The sequence below is a fragment of the Hyphopichia burtonii genome (assembly GCF_001661395.1).
Source record: "Hyphopichia burtonii NRRL Y-1933 unplaced genomic scaffold HYPBUscaffold_3, whole genome shotgun sequence".
Lineage (NCBI taxonomy): Eukaryota > Fungi > Ascomycota > Pichiomycetes > Serinales > Debaryomycetaceae > Hyphopichia > Hyphopichia burtonii.
The window spans coordinates 355,693-375,852 of NW_017963730.1; the positions used below are offsets into that span (position 1 = coordinate 355,693).

The 20,160-nt window shown below is 35.6% G+C and overlaps 11 protein-coding genes across 11 annotated transcripts; 6 read left to right on the forward strand and 5 right to left on the reverse strand.

Annotated features, from left to right (window-relative positions):
• Positions 1-573: 573 nt before the first annotated feature.
• SIT4 (type 2A-related serine/threonine-protein phosphatase) lies at positions 574-1,518 on the forward strand (the record flags this gene model as incomplete). Its single annotated transcript, XM_020218603.1, has 1 exon — positions 574-1,518. One exon carries the CDS (start codon positions 574-576, stop codon positions 1,516-1,518), a length of 945 nt encoding a protein of 314 aa, XP_020076647.1.
• A 432-nt stretch (positions 1,519-1,950) lies between these two features.
• Positions 1,951-2,763, reverse strand: HYPBUDRAFT_122094 (uncharacterized protein). Its single transcript, XM_020219275.1, has 2 exons — positions 2,620-2,763; positions 1,951-2,571 (listed from the first exon to the last, which is right to left on the reverse strand). The coding sequence occupies exons 1-2, from the start codon at positions 2,746-2,748 to the stop codon at positions 1,960-1,962; spliced, it is 741 nt and encodes a 246-aa protein (XP_020076648.1). The 5' UTR covers positions 2,749-2,763; the 3' UTR covers positions 1,951-1,959.
• Positions 2,764-3,249: 486 nt separating this feature from the next.
• Positions 3,250-5,546, reverse strand: NOP4 (mRNA-binding ribosome biosynthesis protein). Its single transcript, XM_020221031.1, has one exon. The coding sequence runs from the start codon at positions 5,489-5,491 to the stop codon at positions 3,302-3,304; it is 2,190 nt and encodes a 729-aa protein (XP_020076649.1). The 5' UTR covers positions 5,492-5,546; the 3' UTR covers positions 3,250-3,301.
• A 184-nt stretch (positions 5,547-5,730) lies between these two features.
• CHL4 (Chl4p) lies at positions 5,731-7,239 on the forward strand (the record flags this gene model as incomplete). Its single annotated transcript, XM_020218592.1, has 1 exon — positions 5,731-7,239. One exon carries the CDS (start codon positions 5,731-5,733, stop codon positions 7,165-7,167), a length of 1,437 nt encoding a protein of 478 aa, XP_020076650.1. The 3' UTR covers positions 7,168-7,239.
• VPS16 (tethering complex subunit) lies at positions 7,230-10,073 on the reverse strand (the record flags this gene model as incomplete). Its single annotated transcript, XM_020219621.1, has 1 exon — positions 7,230-10,073. Exon 1 carries the CDS (start codon positions 10,062-10,064, stop codon positions 7,230-7,232), a length of 2,835 nt encoding a protein of 944 aa, XP_020076651.1. The 5' UTR covers positions 10,065-10,073.
• A 150-nt stretch (positions 10,074-10,223) lies between these two features.
• ELC1 (elongin C) lies at positions 10,224-10,785 on the forward strand (the record flags this gene model as incomplete). Its single annotated transcript, XM_020222520.1, has 1 exon — positions 10,224-10,785. One exon carries the CDS (start codon positions 10,224-10,226, stop codon positions 10,524-10,526), a length of 303 nt encoding a protein of 100 aa, XP_020076652.1. The 3' UTR covers positions 10,527-10,785.
• Positions 10,786-10,950: 165 nt separating this feature from the next.
• On the forward strand, positions 10,951-12,712 carry HYPBUDRAFT_10787 (ubiquitin-protein ligase; the record flags this gene model as incomplete). The annotated part of the gene is made up of 1 exon (XM_020218596.1): positions 10,951-12,712. The coding sequence occupies one exon, from the start codon at positions 10,951-10,953 to the stop codon at positions 12,667-12,669; it is 1,719 nt and encodes a 572-aa protein (XP_020076653.1). The 3' UTR covers positions 12,670-12,712.
• Positions 12,713-12,806: 94 nt separating this feature from the next.
• On the forward strand, positions 12,807-14,649 carry HYPBUDRAFT_152470 (tRNA (uracil) methyltransferase). The gene has a single exon (XM_020221032.1). The coding sequence runs from the start codon at positions 12,832-12,834 to the stop codon at positions 14,602-14,604; it is 1,773 nt and encodes a 590-aa protein (XP_020076654.1). The 5' UTR covers positions 12,807-12,831; the 3' UTR covers positions 14,605-14,649.
• Positions 14,650-14,884: 235 nt separating this feature from the next.
• PHO85 (cyclin-dependent serine/threonine-protein kinase) lies at positions 14,885-16,051 on the forward strand. Its single transcript, XM_020219622.1, has 2 exons — positions 14,885-14,954; positions 15,053-16,051. Exons 1-2 carry the CDS (start codon positions 14,935-14,937, stop codon positions 16,005-16,007), a joined length of 975 nt encoding a protein of 324 aa, XP_020076655.1. The 5' UTR covers positions 14,885-14,934; the 3' UTR covers positions 16,008-16,051.
• A 34-nt stretch (positions 16,052-16,085) lies between these two features.
• HYPBUDRAFT_166071 (uncharacterized protein) lies at positions 16,086-17,483 on the reverse strand (the record flags this gene model as incomplete). Its single annotated transcript, XM_020222724.1, has 1 exon — positions 16,086-17,483. One exon carries the CDS (start codon positions 17,481-17,483, stop codon positions 16,086-16,088), a length of 1,398 nt encoding a protein of 465 aa, XP_020076656.1.
• A 187-nt stretch (positions 17,484-17,670) lies between these two features.
• Positions 17,671-19,326, reverse strand: ICL1 (isocitrate lyase 1; the record flags this gene model as incomplete). The annotated part of the gene is made up of 1 exon (XM_020220085.1): positions 17,671-19,326. One exon carries the CDS (start codon positions 19,324-19,326, stop codon positions 17,671-17,673), a length of 1,656 nt encoding a protein of 551 aa, XP_020076657.1.
• Positions 19,327-20,160: the final 834 nt, after the last annotated feature.

Here is a 20,160-nt window from a genome sequence, read left to right on the forward strand (position 1 = left end):
TTTGGTAGGAAAAATTACCGGGTCGTGCGCAGAGCACGAGTTTCTCCCTTCGGCACTACTTTTTTTTGCTGCTTCAACCCAATATGATATGCTGACTTTACCAAAGCTAAAGAATATACAACTAGATCAATACAGATTAGTAATAGGGTATATATTCTGTGGGAGTCAAGTACAAGTATCCTCGATCCCGTGCACTCAAACACTCAAGCCTTGGTTTTTTTTAATTTTAATTAAAAAAACTTTGCTCGCTGGACCCAATTTTTCCTTTTTCTTTTGATATCAAAGATCAACTACTAGTTATCCTTTTTCCTATTAGTTTAACCTATTCTATAGCAGGTTAGAGTATATAGTGTGGATATTTGCAGCATAGTTAGTCCACTGTTCCAAGAACCCTTGTTGTTGCGGTTATTTTTATGGTGATATCAAGGTATATTTCATTTCAATAACTAATCAGAAAGCTTGAATTGGCTTTATATTTATGCTTATTATTTAATCGGTTTACGAGTTTATGTATTAACGGTTTTTCATTGTTTTAATTTTTTCTTTCTTCTTTTCAACGAGTTTTATTGCATTATGGGTGAACGAGGTCCAGATCAATGGTTAGAGCAAATCAAAAAATGTATTGCTTTATCTGAATCAGATATGAAGCAATTATGTGAATTGGTTAAAGAATTATTGATGGAGGAGTCCAATATCCAGCCAGTTCAATCTCCAGTCACTGTTTGTGGTGATATTCATGGACAATTTCATGATTTATTAGAACTATTTCAAATTTCTGGTGGGTTGCCAACTGATGATAATAATACAAATTATATTTTTTTAGGAGATTATGTTGATCGTGGTTATTTTTCTTTAGAAACATTTACTTTATTAATGGTTTTAAAAGTTAAATATCCTCATCGAATCACTCTTGTTAGAGGTAATCATGAATCAAGACAAATTACTCAAGTTTATGGTTTTTATGAAGAATGTTTGACTAAATATGGTTCAACAACTGTTTGGAAATACTGCTGTCAAGTTTTTGATTTCTTAACCTTGGCTGCTATCATTGATGGTAAAATATTATGTGTTCATGGTGGATTATCTCCAGAAATTAGAATGTTGGATCAAATTAGAGTTCTTTCGAGAGCTCAAGAAGTTCCCCATGAAGGTGGGTTCTGTGATTTGGTTTGGAGTGATCCCGATAACGTTGATACTTGGGCGGTTAGTCCAAGAGGTGCGGGTTGGTTATTTGGTTCAAAAGTTAGTAGAGAATTTAATTATATCAATAATTTAGAATTAATTGCTAGAGCTCATCAATTAGTCATGGAAGGTTTCCGTTACCATTTCAAAGACCAAGACGTTGTAACCGTTTGGTCGGCTCCTAATTATTGTTATAGATGTGGTAACGTCGCTAGTGTCATGCAAGTTGGTGATGATTTAGAACCAAACTTTAAAATCTTTAGCGCTGTTCAAGATGGTGATTTATCGGTTAAAAATAATACTAATAAACAACAAAGAAGTGATTATTTCTTATAGTCACTTTTATGTTTAATGAGTCTTGTCCTTTAGTTTTTTTTTTTTTCTTTATTCAATTCATTATTGTAATTTAATACTCCTTTTTCAATTCCATTAAGTCACCGTCCCATTCAATAGACCTCCTCCTCTCCCATTTATGTATTTTAATCCTTCCCAGTCCATATTACTTAGAAGTTTCATGAGTTTATGTCGTTTGCTTTTACGTTTTTGAAAAGAATTTTATTAAAAAAAAAAAAAGATTTATATCACATAAAAAGCAAAAGAGAATTTCAAAATTGAAAATTTGCATCCCTTGACTTGATGGTTTGACACATTCATTTTTATCCTTCTTTTCTTATTTGTTTGATTTGTTCCTCTTTTCTCTCATATATAATTATTACTATTTCTTCTTTTCCTAATATCAATACTTATATAAAGATGTTTCAATATTCCCTGCCGTAGTCAAAATGTTAATCCTTTTCTAGGATCAACTGTTCTATCATCCATATCTAAAACATTTTGTGGATTGTCACAATCCAAATATTCAACTTTTGTTACACATTGATGATGGGGAATCGTTGTTAAATCGAAAAAAATTGGTCCAAACATATCAAAAGTCCCTTTCCCACTACCAGTTTCGCTCTTGATCCTCGACCATTCACTTCTTTCCAAGTCAGTCGACCCTCCGCCAATTACCACGTCTCTTTTTCTCGCCAGGGGGAAAAATCTATACTTAATCGAACTGAACACCTGAACCTTCCCTCCTGGCTTAGCTTTACACGAGATCCCTCCGGTGGAGCTATAACTTAATGCTACAGCATCCATTGAGCCGCTAAAAGAAGCTCCGATCGCTGCTACCATCATTGACAACTGAGGAGTAATGGAAATCGACAATTTTTGTTTCCAAGTATAAGATTGACTATAAGTCGCCCCTCCAGAGGAAAAAACAGAAGAAACACAGTGTGATACTGGGATACCTAAGACTTCCTTCGTTTCGCTATCGCCATATTGAACCTCAACCATTGCAATCTCCCTATACTTATCTTTCGAAGATGGTCTACGGAGTTTGGGTCTCTTTATCAATCCTTGCAACTCGAGCTCTTCAACTTGATTCGTATCAACCCATTCACTGCTCTTGAAGTAAAAGATTGAATCACTTTCTTTGATTTTGATGGCTGTACTTTTGGCAACAATAGGATCTTTTTGTTTTTGTAAATTCTTCCAAAACGGTGAGTTAGTCAATGATTCCATTGTTTCAAATTCTTTTAGAACTGGAGCCAATTCCACCTTTGCCTGCTTGATACCGTTATTCACTCTAGCAATAAACTGCCCATTGGGCAAGTCTGAAAGAGTGTACTCAATACCATCTTCAATCCGCTGCACAATAACTCCATCACTGTTGTTGAGTGGTAATGCTACTGCAAGGTAACCAAAAACAAGAACAAAAATGTAATTGGTAAACATGGGCGTAAGTTCTTAAAGACTTACCATTAGCAAAGATACTACAACTGTCTCTATATATTCATCAACACAATATGGTATTTCAGGTTTACTATAAAAAAGTTAATTTTTTCAAGTTTTGCAACCGAAATGCAAAAATTCGCAGTAATTTTTAATTTTTTTTTCTACAACATACTTAGAAAAGCTTTTTTTTACAAAAATGATATATTAATTCTATTTAACTTAAATATATATAATGTACATGCAACAGATTTTCTTTTGAATTGAAAAAAAAGTTAAGTAATAGTAAAAGTGAGAATCGAAAATATGACTATGCTAGGTGGACTGGTTAAAAATTCCGGGCTTAGTTCTTATTCTTTCTTCTTTTACGTTTGATACCAATAAGTTTCTTGACATCACTGGAAAGTCCTGACTTATCTTTGTTATCTTCAGATTTGTTTGAGCTTTCTTTCTTGTCACCTTTGTTCATATTACCTTTATTCATGTTACCTTTCTTTTGACCACCTTTTTTGGCCTTTTTATTCTTTCCACCTTTCTTACCATCTTTTGAATCATCATCATCGTCATCTCTCTTTCTTTTCTTGTCGTTAGGTTTATCTTTGGAATCAAGCAAGTGTCTGTTACGAGCTTGGAAAACCTTATCTCTTCTTCTCTTAACAACTTGGGCATTTTCAACAGCAAACTCAACAATAAGTTTTCTCTTGTTTAAACCTTCTAATTCGGCCAATTTTTTCTCTTCATCGGTTAAACCTTCTAAGATTTCAGGAATAGTAACTTCATGAGCATTCAACCATCTTAAACCCATTAAAGCGCATTTATGATCTCTAAATTCAACAAAACCATAACCTCTACTTCTTCCTGCTTCACCAGAACCTTTAACTTCAGTGATAACTTTAGCTTGTTTAACAACACCAGAATTCTTGGATTTTTTTGGACCATCTGTTTTAGTTTCAAATTCACCAGATTCGTGTTTGAATTTTATTGAACGATTGAGCTCTTCTTTAGATAATGGTTGTCTCAACTCTTCTTTGGCTTCAGTAGCAAATTGAACAACAGCTTTACGACCTAAAGCTTTTAAAGCTTTAGAGTTTAATGCTCTTGGAAGATTTCTAATTGCCAATCTTGTTAATGATAAATGCAATGCTGGATTTTTATTTAACTGTTGGACTCTTAATTTATAAGATTTTTCTCTTAATTCTAAATCAGATTTACTAATTTGCTGAGCTAATTTAGAATTTTCAGTAATTCTACCTTCATTCAATAAAAACAAATTACGCTTATCTTTTTCACCAGGGGCTTTCCCTAATACTTCTTTTCTTTTATCTGCATTTCTTTCTGATAATTTGAGAGCAGAGTCTCTATCAACAGCAGATGCTATAGATAAAATACGTCCTTGGTAAACGTAATCTGGAGAAACATCATCCGCAATTAACATAGAAGTGGATTCAACAGTGGGTGCTCCTGCCAAACACTTTTCATAAGCATCTGGTCTCTTGAAAGCAACAAACGCAGAACCTTTAGCTAAACCAGTTTCTTTATCAATGACAGGTAATGCATATTTAACTTGACCGAATTTTTCAAAATGTTCACGTAAAGATTCTTCATCGGCATCATATGGAATATTACGAACAAATATAGAGTATGCTTCTTGTCTGTTCTTCTTCGATTTTGGTTTTTCCTCTTCTTCTTCCTCATCCTCGTCTTCAACTTCGTCGTCAGAATTAACTTGATTTAAGTCATGGAAATCCTTCTCTTCATCTTCGTCAACTTCCTCTTCCTCTTCTTCTTCATCGTTTTCTTTAATTTCGCTATCTTCTTCGTCGTCTTCATCGTCCTCATCGTCCTCTTGCTCAACTTCTTTTTCTTTAACTTCTTCCCATTTTGATTTTTCAATAGCTAAATCAACGGCAACTTCTCTACCATCGATCTTCAAACCTGCAGATTCCTTGATAGCTCTATCTGCTGCAGCGTGTTTCTTCATTGTAACGAATGCAAACCCACACATTTGACCTCCCTTTTTCTTAGGTATATAAGCATCAAAAACTGCACCATATTTGGCAAACAATTTTTTCAAAGTTTCAGGGTTTTTACAAGACCATGGTAAGTTACGAATGATCAAACGAGCTCTTCTCTTTTCAGGAGCTGAAACTGGCAGTTTTTTGGTCTCTTCCTTTGCACTAGACTCTTTATCTTTACGATCTCTTCTTTTGGCAATATCAACTCTTAAAGAGCGTCCTTTGAATTTATTCTTTTTTGATTCTGCTAACGCAGTAACAGTATCATCATCCAAGGTAAAAGAAACGAAACCGAATCCTCTGGACTTACCCTCATTATCGTTAACAATAACAGCATGCTTAACTGGAACAAACTGAGAAAAATACTCCGAAAGCTCTTCGGAAGTAGCTTCAAATGGAATAGAACGAACAAATAAAGTCTTTCTGTCCAAGGAATCATCTATTGGTGCCCCAGTCTGCGATGGCGATGTACCATTTTCACTGGCACTGGCAGCTTGTGCGGTTTCCACTGTAGACATCTCTGAGCCTGGTTCTTGTAGAATACCTTAGTATAGTTGTAGTTATACCTTTTTCACTTCGATTGAAAAATCGATGCCATCACAAAAAAATGAAAAAAAAAAAAAAAATTACGCAGAAGATCATCTCGTTATGGGGGAGCACTCGGTGGTTGCACGCCCACAACATCAAGTATAAACAAGATCAAAAGTTGATTATCAAAACAACTACTTCTGGCCAAAGACAGCACCAATTGAAGGATATGTCAAGCAAGAGGAGAACAGTGAGGGCCAGTGGGAAAAACGTTCTCCCGAACACGTATATTCCTGTTCTTTCCAAGAAGGTTTTGACTAATTTCTTATCGCGTCTTCCTAAACTGTCATTGATCGAGTTGGTAAACCTATGGCCAAAACTAGCTAATACACAACCTCACTTGGATAAAGAGAATCATAGAGGTAACCAGAAGGAATACAATGCGCTAGTGAGCAAGGCGTCGCAGCAAATGAAGGTTTCTCAGAGTAGATGGCCCAAGAGAAGAATTATTGATGAAATTCTCTTTGAATACTGGAATAAAGGCTTAAACTTGCTACAGATGTCCCAGGTTGATTGTCAGCTTATTGTGGATCGTCCAAATGCGTTCCATTGGATTCTGTCTACGGTTAGAGACGGAAATGATAAAGAGGTGTCTATTCTGCTCAACCCTAAGAATTTCTTGCACAGCCTAACAAAAGACTTGAGTTCTTTGTTTATCAACAACATTTATGTTTGTCGTCATCCGTTGTTCCCATTAATTATCATAAGGATACAAGTGTTTGATCTTCAGCCCACAATTGCTTTACAAAGTTCCACCAAACCGCATATATCGTCTCATAAACCGTACTTTCTTGCAATTCCGCTAAATTCACCCCATATAATTCATACTCCTGGTGATGATATGATAACAAATATAGTGATGCAAACAGTTGAAAGAAGCTTGCCTCAAAATCCAATGAACTTGCTACGCTTGATCACCGATGACAAACAAAAACCCATAAGATCCTTAGAGTCAATGCATATCTTAAAGGGTAGCTCAAGGTTTGCCAACAGTTTGGGTGTGTGGTCATCGTATGCAGATGGCGTGGCTGATATATTACCTTTAGACAAAATAGAAGGTCATGCTACTCTCAAGGAAATTGAGCAACAAAAACAGTTAGAAAACGAAACATCAGAAGAAGCTGCCATGACACACTTAAAAGAACTTGCTAACTTGAGATTTAAAGGCTCAAAGTCTGGTAAAATGAAATCTTCAAAATTGTATGACGATAACAAAACTACTGAGCAAAGAAGAAGTAAACGAATCATGCATTTGACAAACGAAATTGACGGCGAATCTTCAGATGAAGAATCAACAGAGAAAAGTGAGTTTACATCAATCGCTCCTATTCAATACGCAGAATTCTTAATCAAAGAACCTTTTGCTGATAAAGATCAGTCTACAAACGAATTCCAACAATCTGAGGATGAAAACGAAACTAATTCATTCATTAAATTAAAACTCACTGGTACTGATGTGTTTGCTGGCCTACACGAATTATCTGTACTTACTACTAACGAACATGAAAAGATCTTGGACCCGACAACAATTCCAGGATGGCTTACAGGAGAGGATGGTCGCAGCAATGGTATCGTTAAAAACGGGAACTTTATTCCCACCGATTGAAGTAATGCATTCATTAATGATTTTACGTAATTTTCATTTCTTGATAGATAAAATACACAAATCTAAAAACCTAATCTATTCAAATAACTCTTTATTTTGTCTCTGGATATTCTATCATTCATTGCTTCAGCTCTGATTAAAACCCTTTGAAGCAATTCAGCATCTTTATTCTTAAAGGCTTCATTAGCTCCCAGTGAAATATCCCCATTTTGTAAATATAATTCGGTTTTTTCATCATAACCAAGATCATTACTACTCTCAATATATATTGATATTTGATCTTGGGGTGCTTTATGAAACATGCAGGTTTTAATAATTGGTCCAAATCCAATTGGCGATTTCAAATGGTTTGTCGATTGACTATTATCAGTGATAAATTTATAAAGCTTGGTAAACTCGCCTTCTTGAGCATAAGTCTGTAGAACTAAATGCCAAAATTTCTGTTGAGAAACCTTCATATCTTTTACAATCTTATTTGCTTGCTTCAATTGATTCATTTTGATTAGTTTTCTCAAGATGTCAAGCAAAGATTTTTCACTGTAAAAAGATTTTTGGTAGGTCTCTGTAAGTCTCCTTTTTAATTCAAGAATTTGTAGTTCCGTTTGGAAAAATTTAGCTGAGCTTTTAGATGCGGATCTTCCAGTAAATTTGGACAATCTAGATTTATACTCTTCATGGTAGGCCTCATTTTGAGAATTATCAACTATATCATTAGAACTGTGTTTGTCGTTCCCTTTGATAAATTCCTTCAACTTGATCGTATCAAATTGCACCTTTTTATCTTCTTCTAAGAGGTATCTTTCAAGGATTTTAGGCGTTGATTTACCAATACTATTTACCCAAAAATTACCAATTAAATCTCCTGAAACAAATAAATTTTCATTATTGACAAGTTTCAAGATTTTTGGATCATCAACTTCATTCAATGAAGTATCCTTGATCAAGCCTTTTTGTTCATTTTGATTCAATATTTTGAAAAATTGGGATGTGGTTAGCTCTTTTTGTAGATATAGTAAGATCAAACGACATAAATCGTAATTTCCTGATTGGAAAGACTTTACTAAAGCTAATTCAATCTCTTCAAATTGGAGGAAGTACTCGATTCTTTTGTCAATAGACGGTTCTAAATTGATTAATAGTTTACATAAATCTATTCTTCCCTCCTCAAATGCAGTGTTTGAAATGTCTTTAATGGATATTAAGTTTTTAGCTGACTTATTTGATGAGCCATCTAACAATTTATTAACTATTATTTTAAATAGTTCCATGTCAGACATATTAAGTTCTTTTTTGATCTTGTTCGAGCACCAATATACATATACTGTATCGGAAAGGTTTTGCAATCCAAGAATATCAATTATTTTGAGTGAAAGATAATACTGGTCTCTTCTCAACAACATTTCGATCACTCTTTCCCATCCTACCAACAACAACTGATTATAAGTGAAGAATAAACCAATCTCGCTTGACCTAAGTTGGTTCAAGACTTTGAGATAGTTCAAAACTTCAAGGTATTCTTCAGCATTATAAAATTCATCATTATAGATGTTACCGAATGAGACAGCTTTCAATATTTTTTTCTGCCAGTATGGTTGAAACTCATCAAGAGATGCATTTAAACATTCTTTCATGGCCAGCAATAATGCATGATCTGACTTAAGTAAAGAAATGCTAGTGTCAGCTTTGGAAGAATGTTGTACGACCTTATCAACACAGTCAAGTAGAATGCTGCATGGATGAGAAGACCCAATTTGATACAAATTGACACAGGAGTCTGGAACTCTGCTAAGAAATTCAACTTTATTGGTGGTGATGATTTTGAGTCCATCGACTTCTGTTTTAATGATAGGAATGGTAAAAGACAAATCATTATTATCTTTAAGAATCAAGTCCAAATTCACGTCTTCCTCTTCTATGATGTCATAAAAAAAGGAAATTGATCTTTGACCAGGGCCAACTAATTTAATTTCGTCTCTCAAAGAAAGAACGATTGCATCATTCCCACACCATTCTACTTGGTATGGAGAGCTTGAATCATTAGATGTATCATACTCCAATAAAACCTGATTGAAACTGTTATTTATTACAAATATTTTGCATAATTCAGAATTGAACAAGGCAATCAATGAGCCATTGGGTGAGGCGGAAATTTGATTGAAAGACCCGTCGGTAAGTTCGTGGTCTACCAACTCGTAAGAGCTACTGCTGAAATCAATTTTAAATGAAACAACAGACCTTTCATAACTCAAGAGAATAATTAAAACCTCATTTTCATAAGAAAGCGGACATATATAGTGAATTTGATCCAAATCAAGTCCAGAAAAAGTTGCTTCATAATTAATGAAAGAATCCAAATCCGTTATAATAAAGCGATCTTTCAATTTCAAAATCAAAAACTTATTCCAAGTGGTAGCTTCTAAAACATGAAATATTTCTTCAGTTTCATTATTTTCCAAATTAGTTATAAGTGCCAGCTTATAGTTTGGACTGCGGTCTCTCTGAGCAGTTGATCGAGCATCTCGCAATGCAATTAGATCTTGGGTGTAGTTATGTTCGCTGAAATTTCCTTTAAAGTCAGTATAGTATCGAAATTTGTGATTATTCAATATAACACAGAGATTTTCGTCCTTGAACATTATATCCACAATATGGTCACTGGGACTGCTATTATACACAACAGACCATAGTTTTGTTCCGCTGATGGAGTATATGTCCACCAAGTTTGGATGGGGAACAAATTTAGAAGTTAATGCAATCAAACTAGTATCTGGAGAAATTGTTACCTTATAATTGGAATGTAGGTTATCAATTGACCAATTCAACGTCTCGTAACAGGGCCTGTTACAATAATACACATCTTGGAGCTTCTGCCAATTCAGACTAGGGTTTGCCAGCATGACTATGTGTATTTGATCTTGTAATTGAAGAAGTTATCCCTGACTGCTTTTTTTTAGGTGCTCATTTTTGTTGATAATTTTTCAAACTTCAAGACCAAGTTTGTCTTTACTTTAGTCAGATTCCTTTCACAACGAATTACAGTATACCTACAATCCAGTATGTCCGGAACAGAAGAGTCCTCTTACGTTACCTTGGTATCGGCTGACAACCATAAGTTCATTGTACTCAAGGAGGTTGCGCTGATTTCATCAGTGTTGAGAAGTACCCAAGGTTTTGGTGAAGGGAGAACGGGTAAGATCTCCTTGGACATGGACGGTGATATCCTCGAGTGCATCGTGGATTACCTTTACTACCACTACAAGTATAAGGACTTGGCAGAATCGGGAAATATACCTGAGTTCAATATACCTACTCATCTTGCATTAGAACTTCTAGTGAAGGCCGATTTCTTAGATATTTAAGTGGATAGCTGTCGAAAAAAGACTCACAAGATATCTCCTTTACTTGTCAAGTACGAAGTCACATCACCGTGATACGTGAATTGACGAATAGATAGCCAAACTACTGGATCAGCTTCCGAGACATAATTGGATTGCTCAGAAAGGCTTGCCTCTTTACGACGGGACGAACGTGTATAATCATATCAAAAACAAAAACAAATACATAGTCAACAATGATATAGCCAGAAATATACTATCTAGTGCTTACGCTTGTTTGTAGACCCCATAGTGTTGAATCTTGCAAGTTGTTAAGGACTCTTCCTGTACAGTGTGGGAAAACCGATAAGGACCGTACAAAGGTATAAGGGAGAAAAATGATTACCTCTACTACTACTACTATTACTATTACTTCTAATCATTGGTTCCTTCGATTCACACACTCAGCATGAGTACGGCTCTTTTAGATAACCTAACGACAGAGGTGGTGGCGCTCAATGAGGCTGGAACCACGACATTCAGTGATATTGCTAGCGAATCGCAAGACTTTCTTAACGAATTGAAACTGATTGAGTCCTCTCTAGAAGAACAACTACGGTCAGAGGAAAGCCAGGAGAGTGTGTCGGATACGTTTGATGTCAAGCTATTGGAGAATTGCACAGATACTTGGTACAAGAAGTCCATATCCAGTCTTAAAGGGTACAATTCACAAATCAATAAATTTCTGAAGAATATACTTAATAATAGCAGATACAATATCGATTTAGATGAGTCTTATACGTATCCGTTAAACTTGCATAACTACCCAATTAAAGACCCAAAGAAGAACCCTACCACTGGAGAAGTTCTGGAAGGCACGATTGAGTATATAAAGGGAGAAAATCAAATGGAGTTATTGAAAGCAATTATATTGCATTTACTTAAAATTGGCCAGTGTGACATTGTCAGGGAGTTGGTTAAGGAGATGTTTCCCAACGATGAAGTTGTTATTGAAAACGAACTCCTAGCCAAATTTAAATTATTGAATGAAATAGTTGATGATATCACAATTCGTCATGATTTGACTAGAGTATTGCAGTGGTTTAAAGATAAGTATAATAAGAATGTGGCCCTATCTTCGGGTATAAGCCAATTAACAAATGCAAGTCCACTGTCCAATTACGATGAGATTGAATTCAAATTCCATATCTTACAATTTATATTGCTACTAAACGGTGATAAAGATAATCCATCAACCACTAGTCTTGACTCTGCCGCTGAAGCTTACATGTATTCCAAAGAATATTTCCCCAGATTCTCCAAAGAATATATCCACGAATTATCACCACTCATGACTCTTTTGTTGTTCAAAACAGATCGAGATAGTGATGATGATTTTGCTAAGAAACATGTTTTCAGCCTTTTGACCGATCTAGCCAACAAAATGAAGCAAACTTACGATCTATATAAAGAAAAGAAGAAAGATCGTGCAAGCGAATCCCAATTTTTAGGTGAATTATTAGCTAACTTCCAAAATATTCATCTGCAACAACATTTATTTATAAATCTATCAAATGAATTTATATCCGAATACTGTAAGGATATGAAGTTATCCAATGACTCTTCACTTTTCCAAGCAATGTTGGCTGGTTTCATCAATCTACCAAATTTTCAAAAATACAGTCTGCTTCAAAAGAAATTGGGCAAAACTTCCAAAGCTTCGGTATCGTTGGATTCCGCTGCTAGACCAGATATTAATCCTGGGAACAACAATCCCCCCACTAACAGAGCGACCGGTGACTCAAACATTAAAAGGGTTAATGTTGAAGCACCCTATAACTTTGATCTACCATTTCTGCTTCCTGATTCCAATAGGTTTTTATTTAAATATCATCCAATTTTCATTTGTCCTGTTTCTAAAGAACAGCTTATACCACTAACCACCAATAGTTCGTCACTATCCGAAGCAGAACACAAGAGAAAGAAAAAGAAGAAAGGCTCAAACGACCCAGACCCTTTGAATTTCGTATACAACCCAGTCGTGGTGCTAGAGCATTGTCAGCATTTGGCTTTGAGAGACAGTATTTGGCAATTATCCAAAAGAGGTGCAGATAACTTTAAGTGTCATTATTGCTATAAAAAGCACCAGTTTTCCGATGTCAGTGATGGGTATTTCATTGATCTCTAATCTCCTCTCCTCATGATTTATGTATTTGCAATTAATTCCATCTTTTGATGTCTTTTGTAGAAAGCAGCAAAAAAACGGCCTAACAAAACAAAAAAAAAAGAACTGAAAAAAATTTTTCCCTTAAAAAACAGCCTAATCTTCTTCTCTTCTAACCAAATAAGCATGACGAAACTTAGTACTAAGGATAAGAATGCTGCTGATATAGAAGCACTTACCTCACAAGAGTCAATTTTGGGAGAACCGTGGGTTCCAATATACAAGACATCGGTTGGTTTCGAAGCTCATCATTTTGAAACTGCAATGTCAAATCTAATCAGACAACCAAATATAAACTCGACAGTGATTATGAGGGCTGATATTTTGAAGGAAAATGTATATGACTCCCAGAAGGGAGATTTCACATTTGTAAGCAAGCAAATAAACGAGATTCCTGAATTTCCCACATCAGATAAACCAGAAGATATTATTCTACATCGATATTTGGATGATGTTGATTTGAAAAATTGCCCTTTGGACCAAAGCAAAATCAAATTACAAGTGAAGAATGAAATAATAAGAAGAATAGTACCTAGAAATCCATTCAAAGACCACTTGATTAATCAAACATGTTTGGTTTTCACCAGTCCTCCAAATACAGCTAAGGAAGATGAATCAGTCTTAGTAGTTTACATACCGCATATTAAAACCAGTGACGAGATTCCATTTTATTTACCACCAGTTTACGGGGTTGGGATATTGTTTAGTAAATCATCACTTTCAATACATTACTTACCATTTGATCATACTCAAAATGCAAGCTCTTTAAGAAACTTGGAGCATACTGAAAGACCAATAAGAATTGCCCTTAGATTACTACAAACTTCAAGCAAGCATGCACATGGGGCTCAAGTCGGATATGAAAAAAGGGTTAATCACGATTTGGTTGTACCCAAGATTGAATTTCAAAATAGATATATAAGTTTGAAGAAGAAATATTCATCACATCTTGTTAACCAATGGTGTGAAAGCACTGATCCTAAGAAACATGTTTTCGAAGACCTAGCCATCGCAGCCTTTTTAATTGAGTTTTGGAGAATGAAGTACACTAATAAAGATGAATTCGAATTTCGTGATTTGGGTTGCGGTAATGGATTGTTAGTCTATATTTTAAACCAAGAAGGTTATAAAGGGAAAGGAATTGACGCAAGAGCAAGAAAGTCTTGGTCGATATATCCCAAAGAAACTCAAGATAACTTATTGGAGCAGATCATTATTCCAAGTGTATTATTAAAACCCCATCCTGCCGTGGCTAAGCTTGCTCCACATATCAAAGATAATGGAAGATTTTTCCAAGTCCCTGAACTCTCTTCCAATCATCAATCCCCCGATGAAACTGCTCGGGGGAACGTACCATTAATGTCTTACTATTCATCGGCCAATTTATTACAATCTTCCCAGGTATGTACAACCGACGAGTTCCCACCAAACACCTTCATCATTGGTAACCATTCAGACGAGCTCACTTGTTGGATCCCCTTATTAGGCTTCCCATTTATCGTAATTCCATGCTGCTCACATGCTTTATCGGGAGCTAAATTCAGATACGGTCCACGGAAACAAATCAATCAGACCAACCACAAACAAAACAAAGTGATCCAGAAACAAAGCAACCAGAAACAAAATCAAGATCAGAAAACCTCCACTTACGGTGCCTTGGTAGATCACGTTGAGGATCTCTCAAAGCAAATGGGCTGGACGGTTGCAAAAGAAATGTTGAGAATTCCAAGTACCAGAAATGCAGCCATAATTGGTACAAAAAAAGTAGCTGAAGCATCAAATGAGTCCCATGACTCCATGCAGACCAGGGTCTTGGACATTCTAGCCTTGGAAGGAGGTGCTGAAGGCTGGGTCGAAAACACCATGATGTTAATGAAAAAGAGTCCTAGAAACCATTAATTCCTAAATAGCTAGTCCTAATAGATTTTTATAGACACTTATCGCTTCGCAGCTCTTGTAGGCCCCTCTCCACATTATTGTAGCTACCAAAGGACTAAGAAAGGGTCGAGAAGGGCCCAATAACGGCCTGAGCTAAGTCTTTAGAGGTTTTTTTTGCAATAAAAGACTATTAAGCAAGGGCGTCATCCTGCACACAAACGGGGACGATTGTTCGTTCTCTTTTTTTCCCTTTAGATTAAAATAGAAAAAATTGAAAAAAGACAAGAACCCACCATTTTACCAGGTTTTAATCAACTTAAAAAGGTATACTAGAGGTAATTACTGAGGAAAATGGCAGGATCGTCATCACAGTATGTATAGCTGAAAGAAAAGTGGAGGAAAAAGTGAATGATTTCTGAGGAAATCGCAAGTTCGCTACTGATTTATGACTCGATACTAACCAGATTAGATTTCAACAACTTGAAAAATTAGGGGAAGGTACTTATGCTACTGTTTACAAAGGTAGAAATAGAGCTACTGGTGCTTTGGTTGCATTGAAGGAGATCAGTTTGGATTCCGAAGAGGGGACCCCATCAACTGCAATACGTGAAATATCATTAATGAAGGAATTAGATTGTGAAAATATTGTTTCATTATATGATGTTATACATACTGAAAATAAATTGACTTTAGTTTTTGAATATTTAAATAAAGATTTGAAACATTATATGGAAGCACATGGTAATAATGGGGCATTAGATTTGAAGACTGTTAAATCATTCATGTTTCAATTATTGAAAGGGATTATGTTTTGTCATGATAATAGTGTTTTACATCGTGATTTAAAACCACAAAATTTATTAATTAATAATGAAGGACAGTTGAAACTAGGAGATTTTGGTTTAGCAAGAGCATTTGGTATTCCTTTTAATACCTTTTCAAATGAAGTTGTTACTTTATGGTATAGAGCACCTGATGTTCTTTTAGGCTCTAGAGCTTATACTACTTCCATTGATATTTGGTCTGCTGGCTGTATATTTGCAGAAATGTGTACTGGTAAACCATTATTCCCAGGTACTGCAAATGAAGATCAATTAATAAAAATATTTAGATTAATGGGGACTCCCAACGAAAGAACTTGGCCAGGTATTAGTCAATATGCAAATTATAAAAGTAATTGGCAAATTTTCGTTCCTCAAGATTTAAGAAGTTTAATACCAAATTTAGATTCCATGGGATTAAACTTATTAACAAGTTTATTACAAATGAGACCAGATGCAAGAATTACTGCAAGACAAGCTTTACAACATCCTTGGTTTCATGAATTAGCAAACCCAAATCCTTTATTACAGCTGTTACCTGATCCATACCAACAACAAGCCCCTCAACAACAAAATATAATTGAAGGTGGTCAACATTACTGAAACAGCATTGTAAAATAAATTCAATTCTTTCTAGTCTCACACATAATAGTCAATATATATATATATAAATATATTATTTTAATCATTATATTCATTATTAGAGTGTTCCCACATTAAATCACCGGGTGGGTCTCTAAATTGTAATAGGAAATCTAATAGAAATGGTGACTTATCTTTCAATGATTTCCATAATTCAGAATCGTTTGAAAAATTTGGTAATTGATAAAATTCATTTATATAGTATTTGAGCACACTAAACCAACGTTTCATTTCAACTTGATGAGATTTCCCATGTTCTCCTTCGATTTTAGTTGGCCATTTCTTAATATTGAAATCTTTCATTCGATCATTTACTTTACTGAAAAGCAAAGCTAAATTTTTTACCTCAAAGTTCCCAATAGCCCTTTCCATAAAAACTTTGTAATTATTTAAGAAAATTTTTGGATGATTTTCAAGATACTGTTCAAGAACTTCTCCTCCGTTCGGTATCCAAAAATTCTCCTTAGTTAATAAATTGATGACTATATCGCTTTTCATTTTCGAATAGTTTTTGAAAAAGTATGATGGCAAACATATATGATCATTGATATCACCATCGTACTCTGCGCTTGTTTTTGCTAAGAGTTCATGTTCTTCTTCCAAAGATTTGACTTGATTTTGTAAAAATATACGATGTTCGATTGATTCTTCACTAGTTTGATCAAACTCGTAGTTTGCCAACTTATCTTTAGCCACAAGGTACTCAATGTTTTTTAAATGCTTTTTGAAACTATAATCAAGACGAATATTTTCCTTTTCGATGTCTTTTTTCGATAACACAGTTGAATAAAAACGATTCTCTTTATTTAAATCAATTATAGATGAATGCATGAACTTATAATTAAAAGCAGCCAAATCGATTGCGTATGGACTCTTTTCGCTATTATCAAGTAGCTCCCTAAAGAATTGATACCTTTCTTTCAATTCATGATCATTGCATTCATAAACATACGATTCCATTTCCTTCAATTGCGAACGATAACAATCAAAGTCAATTCCTTTAATCACGTCATACACGAAATTGTATTTCAAGAAGCTTATCAAAAAATTTAAATTGGGAATCTTAGTACCAATTTCGCCCCATTTCTTTAGAACATGTCTGAAGTTGTAATTCAAATCACTATTCAAGTTTTTATTAAGTAAGGGTAAATTGTTATCTTTGCCGGCGTATATGAAGATCCTTTCGAGGATTTCTTTTGGGAATCTCTCTAATATCGATAAACTTTTATCATTTTGTTTCTGTAATATGGATTCATTGGACGCCGTTGTTGATTCATTTTTTTGAAGTTGCATTAATTCCATTCGTTTTCTCTGTGATACCCTTAGGCTTGCCGGTAGCGGTCCATTTGGCTTTAGCCAATTAGACCTGGGTTTGTTATTCTCTTTCTTAGGATTAGAGCTTCGCTGAACTAGCTTTCCTGTTAGTATAAACCCCATTATCTGAAGAGATGATATGGTCGATTTTTATTTTTATTTTTTTTTTTTTTCTTTATATATATATTTTTTTTTTTCACTACAAGTTTATACTGCGAAAAACATATAACGACTAAAGACTATGCTATTACAATAGATTAAACAAGTGTATACATTATAAATAAAGACATAAGACTATTTAGAATCAAAGTTAGATCTTACCAGCAGCTTTTTCTTTGAATTGATCTTCGGTAACACCAGCACCCATGGCAGCAGTAGAAGTGACACCACCACTAACCATCTTCAATAAACCATCAATGTATTCAGCACCAGACCATTTTTGATGTTTGACAACTTCAACACCTTTTTCGATTTCTGGTTGTTGAACGGTTTGACCGTAGGCTCTCATACCAATTTGGGAGTATTGATTAGCAAAGTCATCAACAGCCAAAGCAGTAGTATGTAACCCAGCCAAGGTAATGAATTGCCAAACATAACCCAATTTACCCAATCTCTTGATATAGGTTTCTTGTTCATCAGCAGGCATTGCTCTATTCCAGTTGAAGGAAGGAGACAAGTTATAAGCCAACCATTGATCAGGGTATTTGGATTTGACACCGTCAGCAAATTCTTTAGCTTGATTGAAATCAGGTAAAGCAGATTCCATCCAGATTAAATCAGCATAAGGAGCAAAAGCTCTACCTCTCATAACAGCACATTGAGTACCACCAAGATATCTATAATAACCTTCTCTAGCTCTGGAAACATCCCAATTAAAGTAAATATCTTTACCTAATAATTCTTTGGCCAATTTTCTGGCTTCTTTATTAGAAGTTTCAGATAATGGATTAACTTTATCGGTGAATTTTTTAATCAAGGCGTCTTTATTTGAATAAGAGCCCGATTTGATTTCATCAATGACTGCTTCACTGAATAATTTAACCCCGGCAGTTTTATTCCATTCAGTTTCGATGGCAGCCAATTTTTCACCGTAGATACCACTAGCTTCAGCTTCAGCCATCAAGGTAGCCAAGTCTGGAGAGTTTGGATTAGTGGCACCAGCAATGAAATAGTGGTCTCTGTGGTCAATAGAAGAGGTAATCAAGGTGGCAGCTTCCGAATCGGTTCTGGCAACAGCCAATAAGTCGGTACCCAAGATATCGGCAGAGGCTCTAATGGCAACCAAACGGTTAATGTGTTCTTGCACAGGAACCAAAACCTTACCGGCCATATGACCACATTTCTTGGTACCCGGAGCTTGATCTTCGATATGAATACCAGCAGCACCACGTTCAATAAATAACTTGGTCAACTTGATAATAGCAGTCAACCCCCCATGACCAGTGTCGGCATCAGCGATAATTGGTCTTAAGAAGTCAGTGTATGGAGTCTTAGCACGTTCTTCCTTGGATAAACTCAAACGTTCTTCTCTTTGTTTTCTATCGTGGAATAATTGCGCAAACCATAAATGTTCAACCTTGTTTGGAACGGTATCGTATGGATAATCAGCCAAATCCGGAGATGGTTCATTGGAAGTGGAAGCAGTAGATGAACATTGCCATCCCGAAACATAAATGGTATCCAAGTACTTGGCCATTTGAGCAACGTGAATAGGATCTAAAGCACCAAAAGTGAAACTAACACTCTTATTTTTATCGTGTTCTTCTAATAATTTAAACAACTTCTTGGATTGACTATTAGATGGATATTCAACCTTCAAACTAGATCTCTTCTTAGCAATTTCTTCGGGAGTATAGATTCTCTTGGTCTTTCTCCAACGAGGTTGGGACCACCATTGGGTGATCTCTTTAACTTGGTTTTGGAAGAACTGTTCTTCTTCGTTAATGTCAATCTTAGTGTATGCCATCTTGAAACTAGTGGGTTATACTATTTCTACATCGAAAAAGGTAAGCCCAGCTGGAAACCACTCTATTTATATAATTTCCACCTTAACTTGCTAATTATGTCACTGTACCCCAGATTCACCGTCGAAAAAAAAAAAAAAAATTGAATAAATAGACTTCCGTTTATCCACCAACACCAGCTTATACTCGCCTCGGATGAAGGGACCACTGGGCCCCATACTTAAGCAGGTGAATCATCCCGTGACTCAAACCCTTCACCGTGAGTCGGCTCCGACGCCCACTGCCCGCTTAATCCCGAGGCTCCCCCAGGCTCATGTGACTAAGGCCATGACTAGAACAACTAGAACAACTACAAATACTACAACTACAACTACAACCACTACAACTTCAGTGAGACTTGTAATATCGGTATTGTATCAGAAGTTTAATGATTGGATCGAGTGCCAATCGGACATGTAGTTCCAGTGGGCAGATGAACAAATATCCGAATCAACTCGGATCCTGCTAGGGGCATAACCCCTTTACTGCTATTCGGTTAGCCAATTCTCGGAGTTTCAAATCAAGTGAAGTCTGGGGAACTGCGAAGGTCCGAGGCTCCGCAACTCCGGAGCAGTTTCTGGGGTATGGAGGTTTGTGCGCGTCACGTGACGCGGTTTACAAGTACGCTTTGCCTACTGTTAGAGTGACATCAAAGAATAAAGATGGAGTATGGCAAGAATAACTATCTGTGGAGTGCTGAATGGGAGCTCTTCTCTTACAGGCATGTTCTATTACAGACATGTTCTATTACAGGTATAACTCATTGCATGGTTCTATTACAGGCATGTTCTATTACA